Raw genomic sequence first — 23,311 nt, 5'->3', positions numbered from 1 at the left:
CAGTTCGTATAGTCCTTGTGTGATATGGTGCTATCAAGAGTTGTAGCATGGCTTGAAAGCAGCAACTAATCATTCTCAAATTCATTAGAGGCTAATTCATTGAATCTATTTACCAAATCTGGAGTCAATCTGATTTATGGTTCATGAGAAGAAGATTTTTAAAGCCTTTTTAGCATTAGCAAATGTGCTAATGTGCACCTATGGGTACAGTGCGGACATATTTGAATGCAGCAACAATTCTTTCCATTAAATACTGATGTAAAAAGTCTAAATACAAAATCTGGAGTGAATCTGGCATATGGTTCATGAGTAGAAGGTGATCGCAGATGATTTTGAGCATTAGCGTTACACATGCAAAGAATGAGTTGTTAATAGTTTCCTTGTTTTTAAAATATAAATACCAAATTCATTGAGGTACATTAGGCACGTCCATGATAGAGATGACAAGTTTCAAGTTGATAAGCCACTGTGGAGTGGATTTGCAGTTGTTTAAATGGACATGTAAAATCTGAAGTTTGATTTGTCAATAACCATCTTTTGACCGATCCGTTAGTTTACTAAGTTAAGACATGTACCATGAGTTTATATTCCACATTTGATGTCATTTGGTCCTATGCTTCATGAGAATAAGATTTTTTACATTTTTCATAGGCTATTTTAGCATATTAGTGCTAATATGCATCTACTGGTATAGTGTAGCCATCTTTGAATGCATCAACGTTATCTTCTCAAACTCTTAAGTGACTGTTGTGATGAGTCCAAAGACCATATTTGGAGTGAATCTGACTTTTAGTCCATGAGAATATTTTTTTGTTGTTGATTATTTTAAGCATTAGCTTAACATAGTCAAAAAAGTGAATTGTTAATTGTTTCTTTATTTCTTAAGATATCAATGCCAAATTCAACATGGTTCATTGTGGTAATCTTAGATTACCCTAAAAAGTTTAAAATTGATCTGCCATTTTGGAGTGGATTTAAATGTAAACGTAAAATGGGATTTCCTGATTTATCAATAACTCAGCCATCTCTTAATCAATCCCTTAGCCTTTTCAAGCTAAGTTAAGAGATGTACAATGGGCCTACATACCACATTTGTTCAGCATGAGGAAAGACACCTACATACAAAGTTTCAAGTCTCTAGGTCAAATGGGGCAACGGACTTGAGGGTTTAAGTGAGACTCCTTATAACAGCAGCACCTATAGGCCAATCGGTGCCATTCTTTTTGACCAAGTTACTCACGGCCTCTAGTTTCTGTGGGTTTCGCTGTGAACCTCTAATTAGCAAAGTAGATAGATGCTACTGTAATTTGTTACGTTACATTTTATCAAATTGAAAAGACAACTAATGCAGACATAAACAGCAATCATCAACCCACATGTCACGTTTTCTTGGGTGAAAATAAAGCTCCAGCCCCAATTACAGTTTAGTAGTAAAATGCATCAAATCTGTTTCACATTTCAAAATCACACTCTGTTTTGTGTGCCTTTCACATTACAAAAGGTTTACTGGGCCAAGTTCAGGTGGGAAGCATGCCACATCGCAACAGGCACAGGAGTGTGGCACCACAGAATCTGTGTTGGGCGTAAAGTATATTGCTATAAATCTCATTCTCAGCAGCACAATCAAACAAGATTTTGTTTTTTTATAAAGTCCTCTGCTTCAGCCCTCTGGGCATTTCTGTCCCTTCTCCTGGTGTTTATGTGAAGCACACACTGTTCTGAACAGCCTGTTAGGAGTAAACACTTTGCGTCAGCAGCAAGGGGAGGGGTTAGGAAATCAAGTGAATGTCTACCTGGGAGTTGGTACTTACTGCCCACCTTTTCATGACCCAACCCTAAAACGGCAGCTTCCATTGTTGCAAATGTTCCGTAAAGTAGGCCATACTCTAGAGTTGCCCACTTACTTTGACCTTCTCACAAGGTCCCACTTTAAACAAACAACAACTTATAAGGCTTTTCTTGTAGCATTCATGAAGTCGTTCTAAGCACTGCATAGATGCAGCACAAATCATTTATAAGCAAAATCACGCTACTTATGGTGATATAAAACATGGTTTCCCAAACTCACCATCAAGTTTTGATTATTTGAATCAGCTGTGTAGTGCTAGGGTGAGGACGAGTTTGTAAAACTCTCATGCTTTGCCAAATGTGTCTTAACCCTTTTGCCATTCTTTTATAGCATGACATTTGCTTATGAAAGGTTTCTGAATCATCTCGGCATGTAAAAAGGAATATATGAGCAATAATAAGTATTATAATTATTATATTATTAATAAGTTGATTGCAATTACTATTGTCCATCTATTATTAAACCGTTCTAAAAGGCTGTAGCTCTATGACAGTGCTTTGGTGTGACAGTATTATGTAACATTATTTCAGACAGCAGCCTAATTTACAAAGCAACTCAGGAGAGCGCATTACCTCAAATCTTCGCCAATAGACCGTCTCTGTTTGTCTGTGTGTGAGAGAGAGACACACGTATAAATATAGACTAATAACCATGCTTAACAAAGATCACGCACGCACAATCACGATCACACACAGCTGATCATGATGATATCATTAGCCACATGTACGTCTTATTGAATTTGAGAAAGGCAATCTTTCCTAATCATATTCAACCAACTGTGTGGACTCAGACATGTTAAAGTACCACCAAATCATCTGTATTTAGTGAGAAACTCATGACAATCCACCTTATCAACTGATCACATTGGCTGGCAATACTTTGCATATTATCAAGGTTCAGTTATGTCAAATGTGAGGAGATGCAGCTTACGAGTGCAACATAAAATGTCCGTTCAATGATTCTGAAATCAGAATGACTAAGCAACATTTTATCACTTTGAACTGTGGGGCTCCTACGTAATAATAATAATAATTTGGTGGGTCCTTATATTTGTCCTAGATTTGTCCAGAGGTGCCTGTAAGCTGCTGTCAAATTCACAGTAACCCCATTACAGTGTACATGATTCCATAGGTTACATGACTTGGGAAATACTGCAAATGTTTGAAACATGCGACACGTCACATGAAAGAGATGCACACTCACAACAGCATTCCAACGTTCCACACTTGATCACGAGAGCCGCACATTTCAATTAAAAATGGAAATCCTAAACAAAGGTTAAACTACTGTACATAGCTGAGCTTTTCAAGCATGAACTCCAAGATCAAAGCTCCTGCACCTAATTATAGCAGCCATATCAACAGTGACGTTTATATAATAGCAAGTTGTTGAGATAAGTTGTCCTAGCCGCCTCTGATCTTGCACTTTTAAAACCACTTGCCCTTGAGAGCACTAATTGGTTATCTCAATTTATTTAGAGCGACTGTATAACAAAAGCGACACACACTATAAACATTACTCAAGGTTGAGTCCAATCAGGGGTGGGAAAAATGGCTTTCTCAACAGATTAAATAAAGGAATTTACAACCATATTTATGATTTTAGTTTGAAATCTACAATTTTACCACAAAATATACTACACTGAACAAAAATATAAATGCAACATGTATGAATTTCAAAGATTTGACTGAGTTACAGATATTATATATATATATATATAAAAATATTATATAAGAAAATCTGAAGGCCCTGTTCTATGGATTTCACATTATTGGGAATACAAATATGCATCTGTTGGTCACAGATATCTTTAAAAATAAAAGTAGGGGAGTGTATAAGAAAACCCGTCAGTACCTCACGTGGCGCGACACATCTCCTTCGTATAGAGTTGATCAGGCTGTTGATTGTGGCCCATGGAATGTTGTCCCACTCCTCTTCAATTGCTGTGCGAAGTTGCTGGATATGGGCAGGAACTGGAACACGCTGTTGTACACATAAATCCAGAGCATCCCAAATATGCTCAATGGGTGACATGTCTGGTGAGCATGCAGGCTATGGAATTGTGTACAGATCCTTGCGACATGGGGCTGCGCATTATCATGCTGAAACATGAGGTGATGGCGGCGGACGAATGGCACGACAATGGGCCTCAGGGTCTCGTCACGGTATCTCTGTGCATTCAAATTGCCATCGATAAAATGCAACTGTGTTCGTTGTCTGTAGCTATTGCCTGCCAATTACATAGTCCCCACCTCCACCAAGAGGTACTATGTTCACAACATAGACATCAACAAACATCTCGCCCACACGACGCCATACACGCTGTCTGTCATCTGCCCAGTACAGTTGAAACCGGGAGTCATCTGTGAAGAGCACACCTCTCCACCGTGCCAGTGGCCATCGAAGGTGAGCATTTGCCCACTGGAGTTGGTTACGATGTAGAACTGCAGTCAGGTCAAGACCCTGGTGAAGATGACAAGCACGCACATGAGCTTCCATGAAATGGTTTCTGTTGTGCAAACCCACAGTTTTATCAGCTGTGAGGAAAGAGGAATAAAAATAGCATAAATAGGAAAGTATACCAATTTCATTTGAGGACCAGGATGTTGACAACTGTGCCATAGAAAATGCAAAATAGTTGGGAAGAGATTTTGATGTACCGATTCCATGGTACAGGGTGTATGAGTTGATATATAAAACAACACAAGATTCAAGACTTTGTGCTTTTCAGCTAAAATTATTATATAGAATTCTTGCCAACAACAAAATGTTGAATATTTGGGGCATAGAGTCATCGAAGCTCTGCAGATTTTGTTGTGAGGATAACAGAATCAATAGACCATTTATTTTGGTATTGCCTTCAGGTAGCCTGTTTCTGGTTTCAGGTTCAGGAATGGCTGAAAATGCATTGCATTGATCTAAAATTGACCCTAGAGATAGTACTGTTAGGAGATCTGGAGAGACCAGGTCAGTCATTTACTAATATACTAATACTTTGCAAAAGTATTTATCTTCAACTCACACTCTGTGGATTATATTCGATTAGATAGATTGAAATTGTACGTTAAACATCACAGCATAGTTGAAAGATATGTGTTGCGTAGAAACCCAAAGTGGGTGGCCAGCAGAGAGAGATAGGATGGGCTGAGGGAAGCTGAGGGTTGGGATGTGGAATTGAAGACAAGTGGGAGTGAAGTTGCTGTGTGGGAGATAGAATAATGGTCAAAGATAAAAGTAAAAAAAAAAAAAAAAATAACAATAAAAAGTCCGTTTGAATGACACTGAGGGGCAGAGTTTTTCAACTTATGCCGGTTTGCCTGAGGCTGATGCCGTGCAGGTGTTTGTACACATGCATATACACACACTCTCATTTAAATAAACATATACAAGAACACACACATACAGGTAATAGTGCCAGACATGCACACAAACATATACAGTTGAAATTGTACATTATATGACAACATTTTAGTTGTCCTTGATGTCCTTTGTTTTAAATTGATTATTTTGTTATTCATTAAGACACATTTTGCTATTCATTAACACATAGTCCTCAAAGACCCACATCTGCCATGTAACAATTAATAAAACATTAGCATCATAGATCTTGACTTATCTTAGACTTTGTGTGAAACTGAAAGCGCGAACCACTGCTTTTAATCAGGGCAAGGTGTCTGGTAACATGACAGAATACAAACAGTGCAGCTATTCCCTCCGCAAGGCTATCAAACAAGCTAAGCGCCAGTACAGAGACAAAGTAGAATCTCAATTCAACGGCTCAGACACAAGAGGCATGTGGCAGGGTCTACAGTCAATCACGGACTACAGGAAGAAATCCAGCCCAGTCACGGACCAGGATGTCTTGCTCCCAGGCAGACTAAATAACTTTTTTGCCCGCTTTGAGGACAATACAGTGCCACTGACACGGCCTGCAACGAAAACATGCGGTCTCTCCTTCACTGCAGCCGAGGTGAGTAAGACATTTAAACGTGTTAACCCTCGCAAGGCTGCAGGCCCAGACGGCATCCCCAGCCGCGCCCTCAGAGCATGCGCAGACCAGCTGGCCGGTGTGTTTACGGACATATTCAATCAATCCCTATACCAGTCTGCTGTTCCCACATGCTTTAAGAGGGCCACCATTGTTCCTGTTCCCAAGAAAGCTAAGGTAACTGAGCTAAACGACTACCGCCCCGTAGCACTCACATCCGTCATCATGAAGTGCTTTGAGAGACTAGTCAAGGACCATATCACCTCCACCCTACCTGACACCCTAGACCCACTCCAATTTGCTTACCGCCCAAATAGGTCCACAGACGATGCAATCTCAACCACACTGCACACTGCCCTAACCCATCTGGACAAGAGGAATACCTATGTGAGAATGCTGTTCATCGACTACAGCTCGGCATTCAACACCATAGTACCCTCCAAGCTCGTCATCAAGCTCGAGACCCTGGGTCTCGACCCCGCCCTGTGCAACTGGGTACTGGACTTCCTGACGGGCCGCCCCCAGGTGGTGAGGGTAGGCAACAACATCTCCTCCCCGCTGATCCTCAACACTGGGGCCCCACAAGGGTGCGTTCTGAGCCCTCTCCTGTACTCCCTGTTCACCCATGACTGCGTGGCCACGCACGCCTCCAACTCAATCATCAAGTTTGCGGACGACACAACAGTGGTAGGCTTGATTACCAACAACGACGAGACGGCCTACAGGGAGGAAGTGAGGGCCCTCGGAGTGTGGTGTCAGGAAAATAACCTCACACTCAACGTCAACAAAACTAAGGAGATGATTGTGGACTTCAGGAAACAGCAGAGGGAACACCCCCCTATCCACATCGATGGAACAGTAGTGGAGAGTGTAGCAAGTTTTAAGTTCCTCGGCATACACATCACAGACAAACTGAATTGGTCCACTCACACAGACAGGATCGTGAAGAAGGCGCAGCAGCGCCTCTTCAACCTCAGGAGGCTGAAGAAATTCGGCTTGTCACCAAAAGCACTCACAAACTTCTACAGATGCACAATCGAGAGCATCCTGGCGGGCTGTATCACCGCCTGGTATGGCAACTGCACCGCCCTCAACCGTAAGGCTCTCCAGAGGGTAGTGAGGTCTGCACAACGCATCACCGGGGGCAAACTACCTGCCCTCCAGGACACCTACACCACCCGATGTCACAGGAAGGCCATAAAGATCATCAAGGACATCAATCACCCGAGCCACTGCCTGTTCACCCCGCTATCATCCAGAAGGCGAGGTCAGTACAGGTGCATCAAAGCTGGGACCGAGAGACTGAAAAACAGCTTCTATCTCAAGGCCATCAGACTGTTAAACAGCCACCACTAACACTGAGTGGCTGCTGCCAACACACTGACACTGACTCAACTCCAGCCACTTTAATAATGGGAATTGATGGGAAATGATGTAAATATATCACTAGCCACTTTAAACAATGCTACCTTATTACTTACCCTACATTATTCATCTCATATGCATACGTATATACTGTACTCTATATCATCGACTGTATCCTTATGTAAAACATGTATCACTAGCCACTTTAAACTATGCCACTTTGTTTACATACTCATCTCATTTGTACATACTGTACTCGATACCATCTACTGTATCTTGCCTATGCTGCTCTGTACCATCACTCATTCATATATCCTTATGTACATATTCTTTATCCCCTTACACTGTGTACAAGACAGTAGTTTTGGAATTGTTAGTTAGATTACTTGTTATTACTGCATTGTCGGAACTAGAAGCACAAGCATTTCGCTACACTCGCATTAACATCTGCTAACCATGTGTATGTGACAAATAAAATTTGATTTGATTTGATTTGATTTGACTTGCCCCCCCACCCCCACCCCCCAGGAACTAACTGTGGCACGTCCTCCTGACAGATGATGGGGGAACGGGATCCATCAGGGAAACTCACTACACAGTGCATCATGGCACATGATTGGCTGATCCTCTTGCTTTCTATGGGGGACTGAAACCACAAGAATATTGCAGAAAGACTATCTGGTTCAACAAAATAGGTTGCAATATAGTACATGTTAAAATTGTCTTTGGAGTCTTGTCAAAAATTCCAACACACAGTGAACAGTTTATTATCCACTTAGCTCACACAGACATAGGAAAACAGTGATTTGGCATAAATAGTCAAGTGCTACATTGAGTGGGAGTTCATTAATTGGGGTTATTTTATAATTGGATAAACATTGACATACTATGAATATTAGTACACACTGCCTATTATCATTGGATAAACATTGACATACTATGAATATTAGTACACACTGCCTATTATCATTTTAGCTTCCTCTATAGACAATTATTTGCACTGACAGCAGTGGTGGAAAAAGTACCCAATTGTCATACTTGAGTAAAAGTAAAGATACCTTCATAGAAAATGACTCAAGTAAAAGTCAATCAGTAAAATACTACTTGAGGAAAAGTCTGAAAGTATTTGTTTTTAAATATACATAAGTATCAACAATAAATGTAATTGCTCAAATATACTTCATTATAAAAAGTACAAGTACAAATAATTTCAAATGACCTATATGAAGCAAACCAGACGGCACAATTTGCATTTATCGGTAGCCAGGGGCACTCCAACACTCAGACATAATTTACAAATCAAGCATTTGTGTTCAGTGAGTCCACCAGATCAGAGGAAGTAGGGATGACCAGGATTGTTCTCTTGATAAGTATGTGAATTGGACCATTTTCATGTACTGCTAAGCATTGAAAATGTAACGAGTTTTGGTTGTCAGGGAAAATGTATGGAGTAAAAAGTAAATTATTTTCTTTAGGAATGTAGTGAAGTAAATGTTGTCAAAAATAGAAATAGTCAAATAAAGTACAGATACCAGAATAAAACTACTTGAGCAGTACTTACAGTATTTTTACTTAAGTACTTTGCACCACTGACTGACTAAAGCAATACAATCCTGTTAGGGATTTTCTTCTTACAGTATCAAACTTTTAGGGAAAGAGGTCATTTTGATGAACAATTGAATTAATGCCATGGAAAATGGAAAATACATCTACCAATTAACTTTACATATGCTTTATTATTATCTATTTCCAAAGTTCAAGTGAGAAGGTGGGAAAAATACATTCCCGCCACATAGGCCTGCAGTTAAATTAATATTCCTGTGTATTATATTCTTGGTCACCAACATATTATGGTTTCTGTACCGGAATTGGATTGGCTAAATTGGACGGGACGCAAATCAGTCCTCTATTTCCTTACCCCAATGAAGTTGAAATTTAAAATGGTTACGATAATGGTTAAGGTTAGGGTTACGTAAAGGGTTTAGGGTTAAGGTTTAGGGTAGGATTTAGGGTAGGGACGTCCCAAGGAACCCGGATAGAATTAACCATTTCTCATGGAACAATGCACTACTCAGTCACAAGATCCCTGGGCGTCTCGTGGGCCTACTACATGAAAATAGTGCATGTCTTTTAAATACATTTTAGAATTGAGTTTGAGTCTATATATGTCAACTCATCAAGGTTTAGATTTGTTGAAACAATCGTGAGGTCTTTGAAATCGGATAAATTAATACTCTAATTTGAAGAAAAAAACAAGGAGGCGGAGGGATCTACGCTACTCCCTTTACGTGTAATAATATTGGTTTTAAAGAGTAGCTTCGACCTCGTTACAGCCAGAGATTACAGAGTGCGCGAGGAGAATCATCGGGCACATCTCGAAGTGGCCGACTGGTATTTTATTAACGCTCACAATAACACATGTGCGCAGAAGGAAGCATTTTCGGATTTTGATCTGAAGGAAAGAACAACATATTATTTGTTGGAATACTACTTTTCAACGTTATTCTCCCTGTGAAATTAAAGACTGATCTGCGTTTTATCTTTGGCATTTCGGTGTCCTCGTGCTCAATTGGACATCATTTTCAGAACCTGAATTGGGAGTTTCTTTTTTGGGAACGAGTAATAATGTTACTGTCCAAATTCGGCTCATTTTCCCATATTTGCAGCACGTCCAACATGGATTTGCCAGTGAAAATACAGCTTCAGCAAGGTATGGGACTTCCCTACGTAATTATGTGATATTAGGTTATTTCCTATAACGTTACAGCTCAGTTGGACCCACATGATATGAACCGACTGCGTCAATAATTGGGCATTAGTGGTAGCTAATAATGTAGGCTATTACATGGAATGTTTTCCCAATATAGTTTTGTGATTATTTGATATGCCAGGCATTGGAGGATTTGCCGGCAAGTCTGACCTTAAATCTGGAGCCATTTTGAAACCCTCGTGCTGGAGCGCATTTTGTGCCTGAAGGTTGTTTGAGATTGCAACTACATTTTTTTATTCTTTTAATTTAATTAACAGTGAAGGTGGAGAAGGAGCCATTCGATAAAATATACCAGGTGGGATCTGTACTAGGAAGCGGGGGATTCGGTACGGTCTACGCCGGTAGTCGGATTTCAGACTGTTTGCCGGTAATTGGAACATTTTTAAACTGCTTTGTTTTGATCGCACCACATGGCAGCAATGTTCGCTGCGTCCACACTGATGCGGTTCTCATGATCACTATTCCCTTTCTATTCCAGGTTGCTGTAAAACATGTAGCTAAAGAGAGAGTTACGGAATGGGGTACCCTTGTAAGTATTATAGCCTACACGTTTTTGTAGTATGTGCTATTTATTTTATGTTATTCCTGCAAATTGTTTGGGTTTACGTTGTAACCATATACTATTGTTTCATTTTTAAGAACGGTTCATTGGTGCCTCTGGAGATTCTGCTCTTGAAAAAGGTGGGAACCACTTTCCGAGGCGTTATAAAGCTGATTGACTGGTACGAGCGACCCGATGGCTGGTTAATAATCATGGAACGACCGGAGACTGTCAAGGATTTGTTTGACTATATAACCGAGAAAGGGGCTTTGGACGAAGACTCAGCGCGTGGATTTTTCCGTCAGGTCTTGGAAGCGGTACGACATTGCTACAATTGTGGCGTGGTCCATAGGGACATCAAAGACGAGAACCTGCTCGTGGATCTACGTAGCGGAGAACTCAAGCTCATTGACTTTGGTTCGGGGGCGATTCTCAAGGACACCGTTTATACAGACTTTGACGGTAGGTCCATGACGTGTGTTCTTTGACTTGCTGCAGTTTAGCACATACACAGGCTACTTTGTACTCATTTGAGGAATATAGGACATTGGAATTACCTTAACTCACACCCAAAGCAACCTGGATAGTGATGCAGCTTTTCCTCACACCTTGCTTATAGTCTATCCGTCTATTGAGGCCACATTTAACGTTGTTAATGGCCCCGTATCTTTTTTGTAAGGCTATGGAAATATCTATTGTAAATCCTAGTTCAATCGAATTTCATACTTTGTTATTAACATTTAGTTTAACAATGTGTAACATTGCCTGTAGATTCCTGGAATGGGATTAGAAACATTGTTGAGCTCTTTTTAATGATTGGCTGCTTTAAAAATGGCCAGCTGCCATGTAACATCTGTTTGTTGTGAAACCTGAGACTTGGATGCACCTGAAGGCCCACATCACTCATTCCAGTTTTTGTTTTGTGTCCAAGTTACTTGAGCCCTTGCTGGGGTTACACTAAGGAGGAAAGGGTTTCTTTGTTATGGGGTGGAAGTGTAGGATGCTATATTGCAGTATTTGATCTTCCCCCTAGTATTTTCTGGTCTGTATTTTTGGTTCAGTCAGCCTCGGGCACCACGCAGACAGTGTAGACACTGGGGGGGGGGTGTAGGAGACTTGCTGGTGGTTTTTCTATGGCAAGATCTCAATTGCATACTCCGGTCCTCTCTCCACTCCATCCTCTCTCCTTCTCAACCCAATTGGAGGAGAAGGTCAGGGGGGAGGGACCTCTGGCTTTCTCATCCAATGGGTTTTGAGAAGGAGATGAGGCGAATGCAATTGAGATCTTCCCAAGGGCTGTCAGCTGACAGAGCTCCTTTATGGTGTTGCAGTCTGATTCACATCCAAGGGTGAGCTTATTACACACAAGTGTACTGTCAGCCTATATCTTTGTTTTAGATTCAAATATTAGTACCACTTTCTGAAATGTTAAATTGTATTTGTATTTTCACCCCTTTTCAGGCACGAGAGTATACAGTCCGCCAGAGTGGATCCGATTCCATAGGTATCACGGGCGGTCTGCAACGGTCTGGTCACTTGGCGTGCTGCTGTATGACATGGTGTGTGGTGACATACCCTTTGAACAAGACGAGGAGATCCTCGGGGGATGCCTGTTCTTCAGGAGGAAAGTGTCTACCGGTACGTGTCTCACTATGTCCTGCTGCTGTCTATCCTTTAGTTTACAGTTTGTCTGTCAAACTGCCTGCCTGTGTTGGTCCTCTCCAGTGTGTTTCGCATGTTTAACCTCTCCTTCTCTCTCTCCAGAGTGTCAGCAACTGATCAAGTTGTGCCTCTGCCTCAGGCCCTCTGACAGACCCACACTGGAGCAGATCTTTGACCACCCGTGGATGCGTGTCCCAATCGACGACTCAAAAACAGAGGGGTGTGACATCACCCTGCATGCAATTACACCCGACTCCTCAAGCACAAACTCAAGCAAAGAGAGCCTCTGATTGGGCAACCTTGTTGTGTGAAGGGGACATTTTTGCAGACCTGTGGACTTGTGGGTCCTCAGTCTCGAATAGAGCGAGTTAACAGGACTTGTCGTTGGCAACTATAATTTAAGGTTTTCCCTCTAACTTTGTCATTGTTGTTTTGAGGAAATGTTTCCTCACCTGGGAACTTGTTACTTGGGTGGTTTGACCAGCATTATTTTATTTCAAGATTTATTTTTAGCTGGTTCATGTTCTGTAACCCCCTTATATCAGATCTCCTGGCTGCTCTTATAGAGTATGAACTCTGTTTTTGTATTTACATTGATTTGGAGTGCCTTTATTTTTTTGCTGCTTTGGTGTGGCTGTAGTCATATGAACCTTGTGTTGGGTTGTCTGTTGCTTGAGAAATACCTAACCAGAGTAACCCCGTCTCGCTAAGAGCCAATCCCATGACAGGACCATGTGACGCAGGATCCCGCCCACCGACATGGTGGAATACTTGAAACGCACACTCATCCACACCACAAACTTTCTGCTGCTCTTTCACTGTAAATGCCTGCACAGCTGTGTGGAAATGGGGTTTATTATCTGTTTCTCTGAATGTGTACTGGAAGCATCAAGACCTCTCTCCCTCAATGGCTTCGTAGGGTTTCATACACTTGCGTTTCTGTACCCCATCTCTGCTGACACTACACAGCACCGGGCTTGGCTGGGACCTGTGTGTGAAATGCACAATCAATGCAATATTCATCGACTTTCTTTTCTTCCTACTATTAGTATGTATATTTATGTACATTCTCCCATGTAAAATTATTTATTTGTACTAGACATTCCACACTGTGGCTATTTATTTATTTTATCAATTCATGGAAATCCCAGAAATAAAATTCTACATGGCCTTTTTTGCATTCCGGTAATTTCTCTTTTAGGAAAATATCACAATTGTTCTGTATTGGCTATCTATTGAAAAATATGAAAACAAATGAACTTGTGGTTGATTCAATTTTACATCTCATTAATCCCTTCAATGAGACTGAAATGTGAGTTTAAATTCAAATGGGTGAAGTAATGGTGGGAGATTATTTTTCAGACAAATTTCAAATAAACCTTTTGTATATTACTTTGTATGAGGTCTGTGTTGTGAAGTTTGACTAGTCATACATAAACTACTCTCCAAACAATAACATGAGCCCATACTCATGTTTTGGAATAATGTTAGCTGGTCATGGCCATTTACCTGCTACCACATGAGTATTGCGATCGCTGAGTCACTTTCATATGATGAAGCACTGACTACAAGAATGACAAACATCTGAGTCACAAGATCCCAGGAATAGCATTGACACCAAATGTCCCAGTGATCTAATGCTGCCCCCTATGGCATAAGTGGTGCAGCGATGCTGCCCCTTGTGGGCTCCCAAGTGGTGCAGTGGTCTGCATCTCTGTGTTAGAGGCATCACTACAGACAACCTGGTTCAAATCCAGACTATCACAACTGGCTATGATTGGGAGTCCTGTAGGGCGTCGCACAATTGACCCAGCGTCGTCTGAGTTTGGCCGGTGTAGGCCATCATTGTAAATAAGAATTTGCTCTTTACTGACTTGCCTAGTTAAATAAAGGATACAAATAAACATTTTAAAAAAGTAACCAATGCGCTATGCTCAGGTTTCAGCTCCAGCAGAGAATAGATAACTTGTTTTATTTGTGGGCGTGAGCTCCGAAAAATAAGTTGGTTGGTAGAGCATGGTGCTTGTAATGCCAGGGTAGTGGGTTTTGATTCCTGGGACCACCTATACGTAAAATGTATGAGCAGATGACTGGAAATTGCTTTGAATAAAAGCGTCTGCTAAAGGGCACCTCCGCTGTCTTCAACCAGGATCTCAGCGATAACTGTCTCATTGCCTGTATCCGCTACGGATCCGCAGTCAAACGACCACCCCTCATCACTGTCAAACGTTCCCTAAAACACTTCTGCGAGCAGGCCTTTCTAATCGACCTGGCCCGGGTATCCTGGAAGGATATTGACCTCATCCCGTCAGTTGAGGATGCCTGGTCATTCTTTAAAAGTAACTTCCTCACCATTTTAGATAAGCATGCTCCATTCAAAAAATGCAGAACTAAGAACAGATATAGCCCTTAGTTCACTCCAGACCTGACTGCCCTCGACCAGCACAAAAACATCCTGTGGCGGACTGCAATAGCATTGAATACTCCCTGCGATATGCAACTGTTCAGGGAAGTCAGGAACCAATACACGCAGTCAGTCAGGAAAGCAAAGGCCAGCTTCTTCAGGCAGAAATTTGCATCCTGTAGCTCTAACTCCAAAAAGTTCTGGGACACTGTAAAGTCCATGGAGAACAAGAGCACCTCCTCCCAGCTGCCCACTCCACTGAGGCTAGGTAACACAGTCACCACCGATAAATCCATGATTATTGAAAACTTCAACAAGCATTTCTCAACGGCTGGCCATGCCTTCCTCCTGGCTACTCCAACCTCGGCCAACAGCTCCACCCCCCCCCCCCCCCCCCCCGCGCAGCTACTCGCCCAAGCCTCTCCAGGTTCTCCTTTACCCAAATCCAGATAGCAGATGTTCTGAAAGAGCTGCAAAACCTGGACCCGTACAAATCAGCTGGGCTTGACAATCTGGACCCTCTATTTCTGAAACTATCCGCCGCCATTGTCGCAACCCCTATTACCAGCCTGTTCAACCTCTCTTTCATATCGTCTGAGATCCCCAAGGATTGGAAAACTGCCGCAGTCATCCCCCTCTTCAAAGGGGGAGACACCCTGGACCCAAACTGTTACAGACCTATATCCATCCTGCCCTGCCTATCTAAGGTCTTCGAAAGCCAAGTCAACAAACAGGTCACTGACCATCTCGAATCCCACCGTACCTTCTCCGCTGTGCAATCTGGTTTCCGAGCCGGTCACGGGTGCACCTCAGCCACGCTCAAGGTACTAAACTATATCATAACCGCCATCGATAAAAGACAGTACTGTGCAGCCGTCTTCATCGACCTGGCCAAGGCTTTCGACTCTGTCAATCACCATATTCTTATCGGCAGACTCAGTAGCCTCGGTTTTTCTAATGACTGCCTTGTCTGGTTCACCAACTACTTTGCAGACAGAGTTCAGTGTGTCAAATCGGAGGGCATGTTGTCCGGTCCTCTGGCAGTCTCTATGGGGGTGCCACAGGGTTCAATTCTCAGGCCGAGTCTTTTCTCTGTATATATCAATGATGTTGCTCTTGCTGCGGGCGATTCCCTGATCCACCTCTACGCAGACGACACCATTCTGTATACTTCCGGCCCTTCCTTGGACACTGTGCTATCTAACCTCCAAACGAGCTTCAATGCCATACAACACTCCTTCCGTGACCTCCAACTGCTCTTAAACGCTAGTAAAACCAAATGCATGCTTTTCAACCGTTCGCTGCCTGCACCCGCACGCCCGACTAGCATCACCACCCTGGATGGTTCCGACCTAGAATATGTGGACATCTATAAGTACCCAGGTGTCTGGCTAGACTGTAAACTCTCCTTCCAGAGTCATATCAAACATCTCCAATCTAAAATCAAATCTAGAGTCGGCTTTCTATTCCGTAACAAAGCCTCCTTCACTCACGCCGCCAAACTTACCCTAGTAAAACTGACTATCCTACCGATCCTCGACTTCGGCGATGTCATCTACAAAATAGCTTCCAATATTCTACTCAGCAAACTGGATGCAGTTTATCACAGTGCCATCCGTTTTGTTACTAAAGCACCTTATACCACCCACCACTGCGACCTGTATGCTCTAGTCGGCTGGCCCTCGCTACATATTCGTCGCCAGACCCACTGGCTCCAGGTCATCTACAAGTCCATGCTAGGTAAAGCTCCGCCTTATCTCAGTTCACTGGTCACGATGGCAACACCCACCCGTAGCACGCGCTCCAGCAGGTGTATCTCACTGATCATCCATAAAGCCAACACCTAATTTGGCCGCCTTACCTTCCAGTTCTCTGCTGCCTGTGACTGGAACAAATTGCAAAAATCGAAGTTGGAGACTTTTATCTCCCTCACCAACTTCAAACATCCGCTATCTGAGCAGCTAACCGATCGCTGCAGCTGTAATAGTCTATCTGTAAATAGCACACCCAATTTGACCTACCTCATCCCCATACTGTTTATATTTATTTACTTTTCTGCTCTTTTGCACACCAGTATCTCTACATGTACATGACCATCTGACCATTTATCACTCCAGTGTTAATCTGAAAAATTGTAATTATTCGCCTACCTCCTCATGCCTTTTGCACACAATGTATATAGACTCTCTTTTTTTTCTACTGTGTTATTGACTTGTTAATGATTTACTCCATGTGTAACTCTGTTGTCTGTTCACACTGCTATGCTTTATCTTGGCCAGGTCGCAGTTGTAAATGAGAACTTGTTCTCAACTAGCCTACCTAGTTAAATAAAGGTGAAATAAAAATAAAATAAATAAAAATATTTATTATTATTGCTTTGTTGGATGCTAAACCAGGAATGGTTTTCTCTGGGGGGAAAAGTCTCTAACGTTAAACAGAATGTATATAAGCAACCCAATGTAGCATTCCCCCCATATGTGGCTTGACAACTGTGTCTATATTTATTTGATTTAACCTATTTAATTAGGCAAGTCTGCTGAGTGCCTTGGGTAATAGGGCATTGTCTCTCTGCCCTGACATGTAAATGTCCCACAGCTTCATCAAGAGGCCTTCCGTCTATATGCTATAGGCAAACATTAACACACCCAGAAAATCAAGCCCTTGTAAAGCTTAAGTTAGCAAACAGTTTGTCTTTTTTCAGCACGTTTTTTTCTTTAGCAAAGAAAGTCACTTAGGCCTATTCAATGACCAATCAACACTAAAATAAACTAGGTGATTATAGAGTATTACGGATTTTTGATCCTCAGATGTAGATAAAAAGTTTAACCATGTGTAATAATAGCCTCAGTCACACCATCAGAAGCGTGATATGACAGTTGTCAAAATCAGTCATAACCATATCTAGTGAAGCGTTCAATAAGGGTAGGCATTTGCGAATCAGTGAAGGAGAAACATCCTATCATTCCCTCTCCATATGATCAATCAGGACCTCCTCAAAGTATAATTCCTTTCTAAGGACTAAGACAGCTGATCACAGCTAATCAACCATCATGTCATCATGAGGGTAGTGTCTGCCTCAACTTGCATCGGCATTCCAGCAGCTCAAAACACCAAAATAAAAGATGACCATTATTCCAGAGTATCTATAAGGGAATTACTTAATAATACATTAATACACACAATTTGATATAATAATGTGTAGCATACAGGGAATGAAGTATACTGTCGTATTATTTACATGCATTACACATTCTATGATTTTTTTTTGTTCCAAAGAAACAAGCAGTCTCTGTCATGTTTAGAAGGGCAAAAGTCTGATGTCACATGATGCCACAAGGCCCAGACCTCTGAGGAAGTGGGGGAAAGCTGGTCCTGCCATATAGAGAGCCTGTTGATGATGGACAGCACATTCCACAAGAATGCTACGAGGGTGTTGTGAGTAGGTGCAACATGACTCAAGGCTGGCAAGAATTGAAAGAGAACAGAACACTTCAGAAGCATATTGATGACTAAATAAATTACATCAAGGCATATACCTTGAGCAACAGATCAATCAGCACTATGTAATTGCCTTTAATTCAACACAAATGGGTTGTCTTTTCCAAAGCTGTCTCCTTGCTTCCTGTTATTGCGGAGATGTTTTTGCATGGCTATCCGGAACTGTCAGCCAGCTCACAACACAGCACACTGACACATAAACACAATGTCCCCATCTCAATGTCCCAAATATCACCCTTCAAAACAGGCAGAACAAACTCTGCCCAGTAATTTAGTCATGTCACAATATGTAAATGTCTTGAGAAAAAAAAGGATCCTTCACCATAACTGTGTTGGCATGCAGTACCATTATCATATCCTATTCCAATGACCTCAAATCATTCAATTGACTACCTAATGTCTTCACTGATATTTTCAACCTCTCCCTAACCCAGTCTGTAATACCTACATGTTTCAAGTAGACCACCATAGTCCCTGTGCCCAAGAACACCAAGGTAACCTGTATAAATAACTATCGTCCTGTTGCACTCACATCTGTAGCCATGCAATGCTTTGAAAAGCCGGTCATGGCTCCTCACATCAACACCATCATCCCAGACATCCTGATCCCACTCCAATTTGCACTCCAAACTGCCCTTACCCATCCGGACAATGCTGTTCATTGACTACAGCTCAGTGTTAAACATAATAGTGACCTCCAAAACTCATCACTAAGCTATGGAACCTGGGATTAAAGACCTCTCCCCAGGTGGTGTGGGTAGACACAACACAGGGGCCCCGGAGGGGTGCGTGCTTAGTCCCCACCTGTATTCCTTGTTCACCCATGACTGCGTGTCCATTTATGACTCCAACACCATCATTAAGTTTGCCAACGACACAGTGGTGGTAGACCTGATCACCGACTTTGATGAGAGGGCCTACAGGGATGAGGTCAGAGACCTAGCAGTGGGGCCAGGACAACAACCTATCCCTCATTGTCAGCAAGACAAATGAGCTGATGTGAATGCACACCCCCATTCACGTCGACCGGGGCTGTAGTGGAGTGGGTCGAAAGCTTCAAGTTTCTTGGTGTCCGCATCACTAAGGACCTGTCATGGTCCAAACATACCAACACAGTCATGAAGAGGGCACAACAACACCTCTTCCACCTCAGAAGGCTGAAAATATTTGGCATGGGCACTCAGATACTCAAGAAGTTATACAGTAGGGGCCTCCCGGGTGGCGTGCACTGCATCGCTGTGCCACCAGAGACTCTGGGTTCGAGCCCAGGCTCTGTCGCAGCCGGCCGCGGCCGGGAGGTCCATGGGGCGACGCACAATTGGCCTAGCGTCGTCCGGGTTAGGCCGGTAGGGATTCCCTTGTCTCATCGCGCACTGCACGCTAACCAGGTCGCCAGGTGCACGGTGTTTCCTCCGACACATTGGTGCAGCAGGCTTCCAGGTTGGATGCGCGCTGTGTTAAAATTGGTTGGGTTGTGTTTCAGAGGACGCATGGCTTTCGACCTTTGTCTCTCCCGAGCCCGTACGGGAGTTGTAGCGATGAGACAAGATAGTAACTACAAACAATTGGATACCATGAAATTAGGGAGAAAACGGGGTAAAATTAAAAATAAGTTATACAGCTGCACCATCGAGAGCATGCTGACTGGCTGCATCAGCGCTTGGTATGGCAACTACTTGTCATGTTCGTCATAGTTAGGAGACCAAGGCGCAGCGTGGTAAGCTCTGTGCCTAACCCTTTAATAAAAGAGAGAACACTGAACAGAACTAAACAAAACAACAGAACGAACCGTGAAGCAATATGGCTAGAGCAGAACAGGCGACTAAACATAGAATAACAACCCACAAAATAACCAAGGAATATGGCTACCTAAATATGGTTCCCAATCAGAGACAACGATAAACAGCTGCCTCTGATTGAGAACCAATCTAGGCAACCATAGACATAAACACCTAGACTAGAAAACCCCCTAGACATACAAAAATCCCTAGAAAATATAAAAACTAAACAAATCACCCTTGTCACACCCTGACCTAACCAAATAATAAAGAAAACAAAGATAACTATGGTCAGGGCGTGACACTACTTGGCATCCGACTGCAAGGCACTACAGAGGATGGTACGCATGGTCCAGTACATCACTGGGGCTGAGTTCCTTGCCATCCAGGCCCTCTATACCAGGCGGTGTCAGAAGAAGGCCCTAAAAAAATGTCAAAGACTCCAGCCACCCAGGTCATAGACTGTGCTCTCTGCTACCGCACAGCAGGTGGTACCGGAGCGCCAAGTCTGGGACCAAAAGGCTCCTGAACAGCTCCTTCCCCAAAGCCATAAGACTGCTGAACAGTTAATCAAATGGCTACCCAGACTATTTGCATTGAACCCCTTTTTTTTGTTGCACTGACATTCATGCACAGGCTCTTTGACTTTACCCACACATATTACACTGACACTCCAACACACACACACGATGCCAGCTACTCTGTTTATTAGCAAATTTTTTATTCATTCGTTTTAACTCTCCGTTGTTTGGAAAGTGCTTGTAAGTAAGCATTTCACGGTAAAGTCTACACCTGTTTTATTCGGTGCATGTGACAAATAACATTTGATTTGATATTTCCAGTTACTCATGATAATTCTGTGTTCTCTCCAGCACTCTGTTCCTAATCTGGATTTATATCCTTGGTTAGATTTCATGAATAGGAATACAGCCAGAGTTGATGCTAGTGTATATTTCTGTGGCATTAGGAGGCACCATGTGGGTATAAAAAGTGCTGTGTCACCCTGAGCAGGTGACTACCATTCTCCCTCATTTCTTGAGATCAGTAGAGCCAGCATCTTCTCTGTCATGTTCCACCAACAGCGTCGCTGTCCAGCAGATACAGAATATCAGGCTGTTTGTGATACGTGTGTTTGTGTGTGTGTGTTGGAAAGTCTAAGGAGAAGGTTCAATGGGCATAAAACAGAAGTGTATTGACCTTAAGCATGGTCAAAGAGAGGTGATCTCATCATTGTTTTGCTTTATGCTCTGTTTTGGAAACAGACTGGAAACTGTGAGTCATCCTCAGCTTTCAGTGCAGTGATGTTTTAGCATCAATGAGTAATACACCCAACTCGGATTTCGGTTTCCAAGCTGTGTAAGAGGCCACAGCCTTGAGTCAATCTCTACCAATAAAAACTGGTCTCTACCCGTCATCACTAGGCTTGTGATTTGCCTCGTCGGTATGTCATCATCTCAACACATTGACATTGAACATGGGATTCTAGGATTCCTTTAGTCATGTTTACTTTGGACAATTCCTTGTTCTGTTCATGTGTATAAGCAAGGAGAAGTTGAATGAACAAGAGAGAAGGTGGACCCAAACCCTGCAAGAACCAGTAGAAATGTAATGAACAAGAGAGAAGGTGGACCCAAACCCTGCAAGACCCAGTAGAAATGTAATGAACAAGAGGGAAGGTGGACCCAAACCTTGCAAGACCCAGTAGAAATGTAATGAACAAGAGAGAAGGTGGACCCAAACCCTGCAAGACCCAGTAGAAATGTAATGAACAAGAGAGAAGGTGGACCCAAACCCTGCAAGACCCAGTAGACATGTCCATCAATGTAGTCTACAAATGGTGCACTAACTAAAAAACTAGCCCTCACTGCTTCTCTAACCCTAACTAGCCATCACTGGTTCTCTAACCCTAACTAGCCATCATTCTTTATCTAACCCTAATCGTAACTAGCCATCACTGGTTCTCTAACCCTAAACGTAACTAGCCATCACTGGTTCTCTAACACTAACCCTAAACCTAACCATCACTAGTTCTCTAACACTAAACGTAACTAGCCATCACTGGTTCTCTAACACTAAACGTAACTAGCCATCACTGGTTCTCTAACCCTAAACGTAACTAGCCATCACTGGTTCTCTAACACTAACCCTAAACCTAACCATCACTAGTTCTCTAACACTAAACGTAACTAGCCATCACTGATTCTCTAACACTAAACGTAACTAGCCATCACTGGTTCTCTAACACTAAACGTAACTAGCCATCACTGGTTCTCTAACACTAAACGTAACTAGCCATCACTGGTTCTCTAACACGAACCCTAAACCTAACCATCACTGGTTCTCTAACACTAAACGTAACTAGCCATCACTGGTTCTCTAACACTAACCCTAAACCTAACCATCACTGGTTCTCTAACCCTAAACGTAACTAGCCATCACTGGTTCTCTAACACTAAAAGTAACTAGCCATCACTGGTTCTCTAACACTAACCCTAAACCTAACCATCACTGGTTCTCTAACACTAAACGTAACTAGCCATCACTGATTCTCTAACACTAAACGTAACTAGCCATCACTGGTTCTCTAACCCTAAACGTAACTAGCCATCACTGGATCTCTAACACTAACCCTAAACCTAACCATCACTAGTTCTCTAACACTAAACGTAACTAGCCATCACTGGTTCTCTAACCCTAAACGTAACTAGCCATCACTGGTTCTCTAACACTAACCCTAAACCTAACCATCACTGGTTCTCTAACACTAACCCTAAACCTAACCATCACTAGTTCTCTAACACTAAACGTAACTAGCCATCACTGGTTCTCTAACCCTAAACGTAACTAGCCATCACTGGTTCTCTAACACTAACCCTAAACCTAACCATCACTAGTTCTCTAACACTAAACGTAACTAGCCATCACTGGTTCTCTAACCCTAAACATAACTAGCCATCACTGGATCTTTAACACTAACCCTAAACCTAACCATCACTGGTTCTCTAACACTAAACGTAACTAGCCATCACTGGTTCTCTAACCCTAAACGTAACTAGCCATCACTGGTTCTCTAACACTAACCCTAAACCTAACCATCACTGGTTCTCTAACACTAAACGTAACTAGCCATCACTGGTTCTCTAACACTAACCCTAAACCTAACCATCACTGGTTCTCTAACACTAAACGTAACTAGCCATCACTGGTTCTCTAACCCTAACCCTAAACCTAACCATCACTGGTTCTCTAACACTAAACGGAACTAGCCATCACTGGTTCTCTAACCCTAAACCTAACCTTCACTGGTCCTCGAACACTAAACGTAACTAGCCATCACTGGTTCTCTAACACTAACCCTAAACCTAACCATCACTGGTTCTCTAACCCTAAACGTAACTAGCCATCACTGGTTCTCTAACACTAACCCTAAACCTAACCATCACTGGTTCTCTAACC

General features: G+C 42.5%; 1 protein-coding gene across 1 annotated transcript; it reads left to right on the top strand.

Annotated features, from left to right (window-relative positions):
- The first annotated feature begins 9,528 nt into the window (after nt 1-9,528).
- On the top strand, nt 9,529-13,572 carry LOC139406446 (serine/threonine-protein kinase pim-3-like). Its single transcript, XM_071149034.1, has 6 exons — nt 9,529-9,912; nt 10,230-10,339; nt 10,451-10,501; nt 10,612-10,975; nt 11,975-12,151; nt 12,278-13,572. The coding sequence occupies exons 1-6, from the start codon at nt 9,828-9,830 to the stop codon at nt 12,463-12,465; spliced, it is 975 nt and encodes a 324-aa protein (XP_071005135.1). The 5' UTR covers nt 9,529-9,827; the 3' UTR covers nt 12,466-13,572.
- Nucleotides 13,573-23,311: the final 9,739 nt, after the last annotated feature.

Source organism: Oncorhynchus clarkii, chromosome 4, assembly GCF_045791955.1.
Source record: "Oncorhynchus clarkii lewisi isolate Uvic-CL-2024 chromosome 4, UVic_Ocla_1.0, whole genome shotgun sequence".
In the NCBI taxonomy this organism is placed as follows: Eukaryota; Metazoa; Chordata; class Actinopteri; order Salmoniformes; family Salmonidae; genus Oncorhynchus; species Oncorhynchus clarkii.
Note: the sequence above shows the minus strand (reverse complement) of the source record. Positions and strands in the feature narration are given on the sequence as shown.

Coding starts and splice junctions, on each gene's coding strand:
- LOC139406446 (XM_071149034.1), top strand. CDS start 9,828: ATGTTACTGTCCAAATTCGGCTCATTTTCCCATATTTGCAGCACGTCC. Junction 9,913..10,229: donor GAAAATACAGCTTCAGCAAG/GTATGGGACTTC, acceptor TTTAATTAACAG/TGAAGGTGGAGAAGGAGCCA. Junction 10,340..10,450: donor GGATTTCAGACTGTTTGCCG/GTAATTGGAACA, acceptor TTTCTATTCCAG/GTTGCTGTAAAACATGTAGC.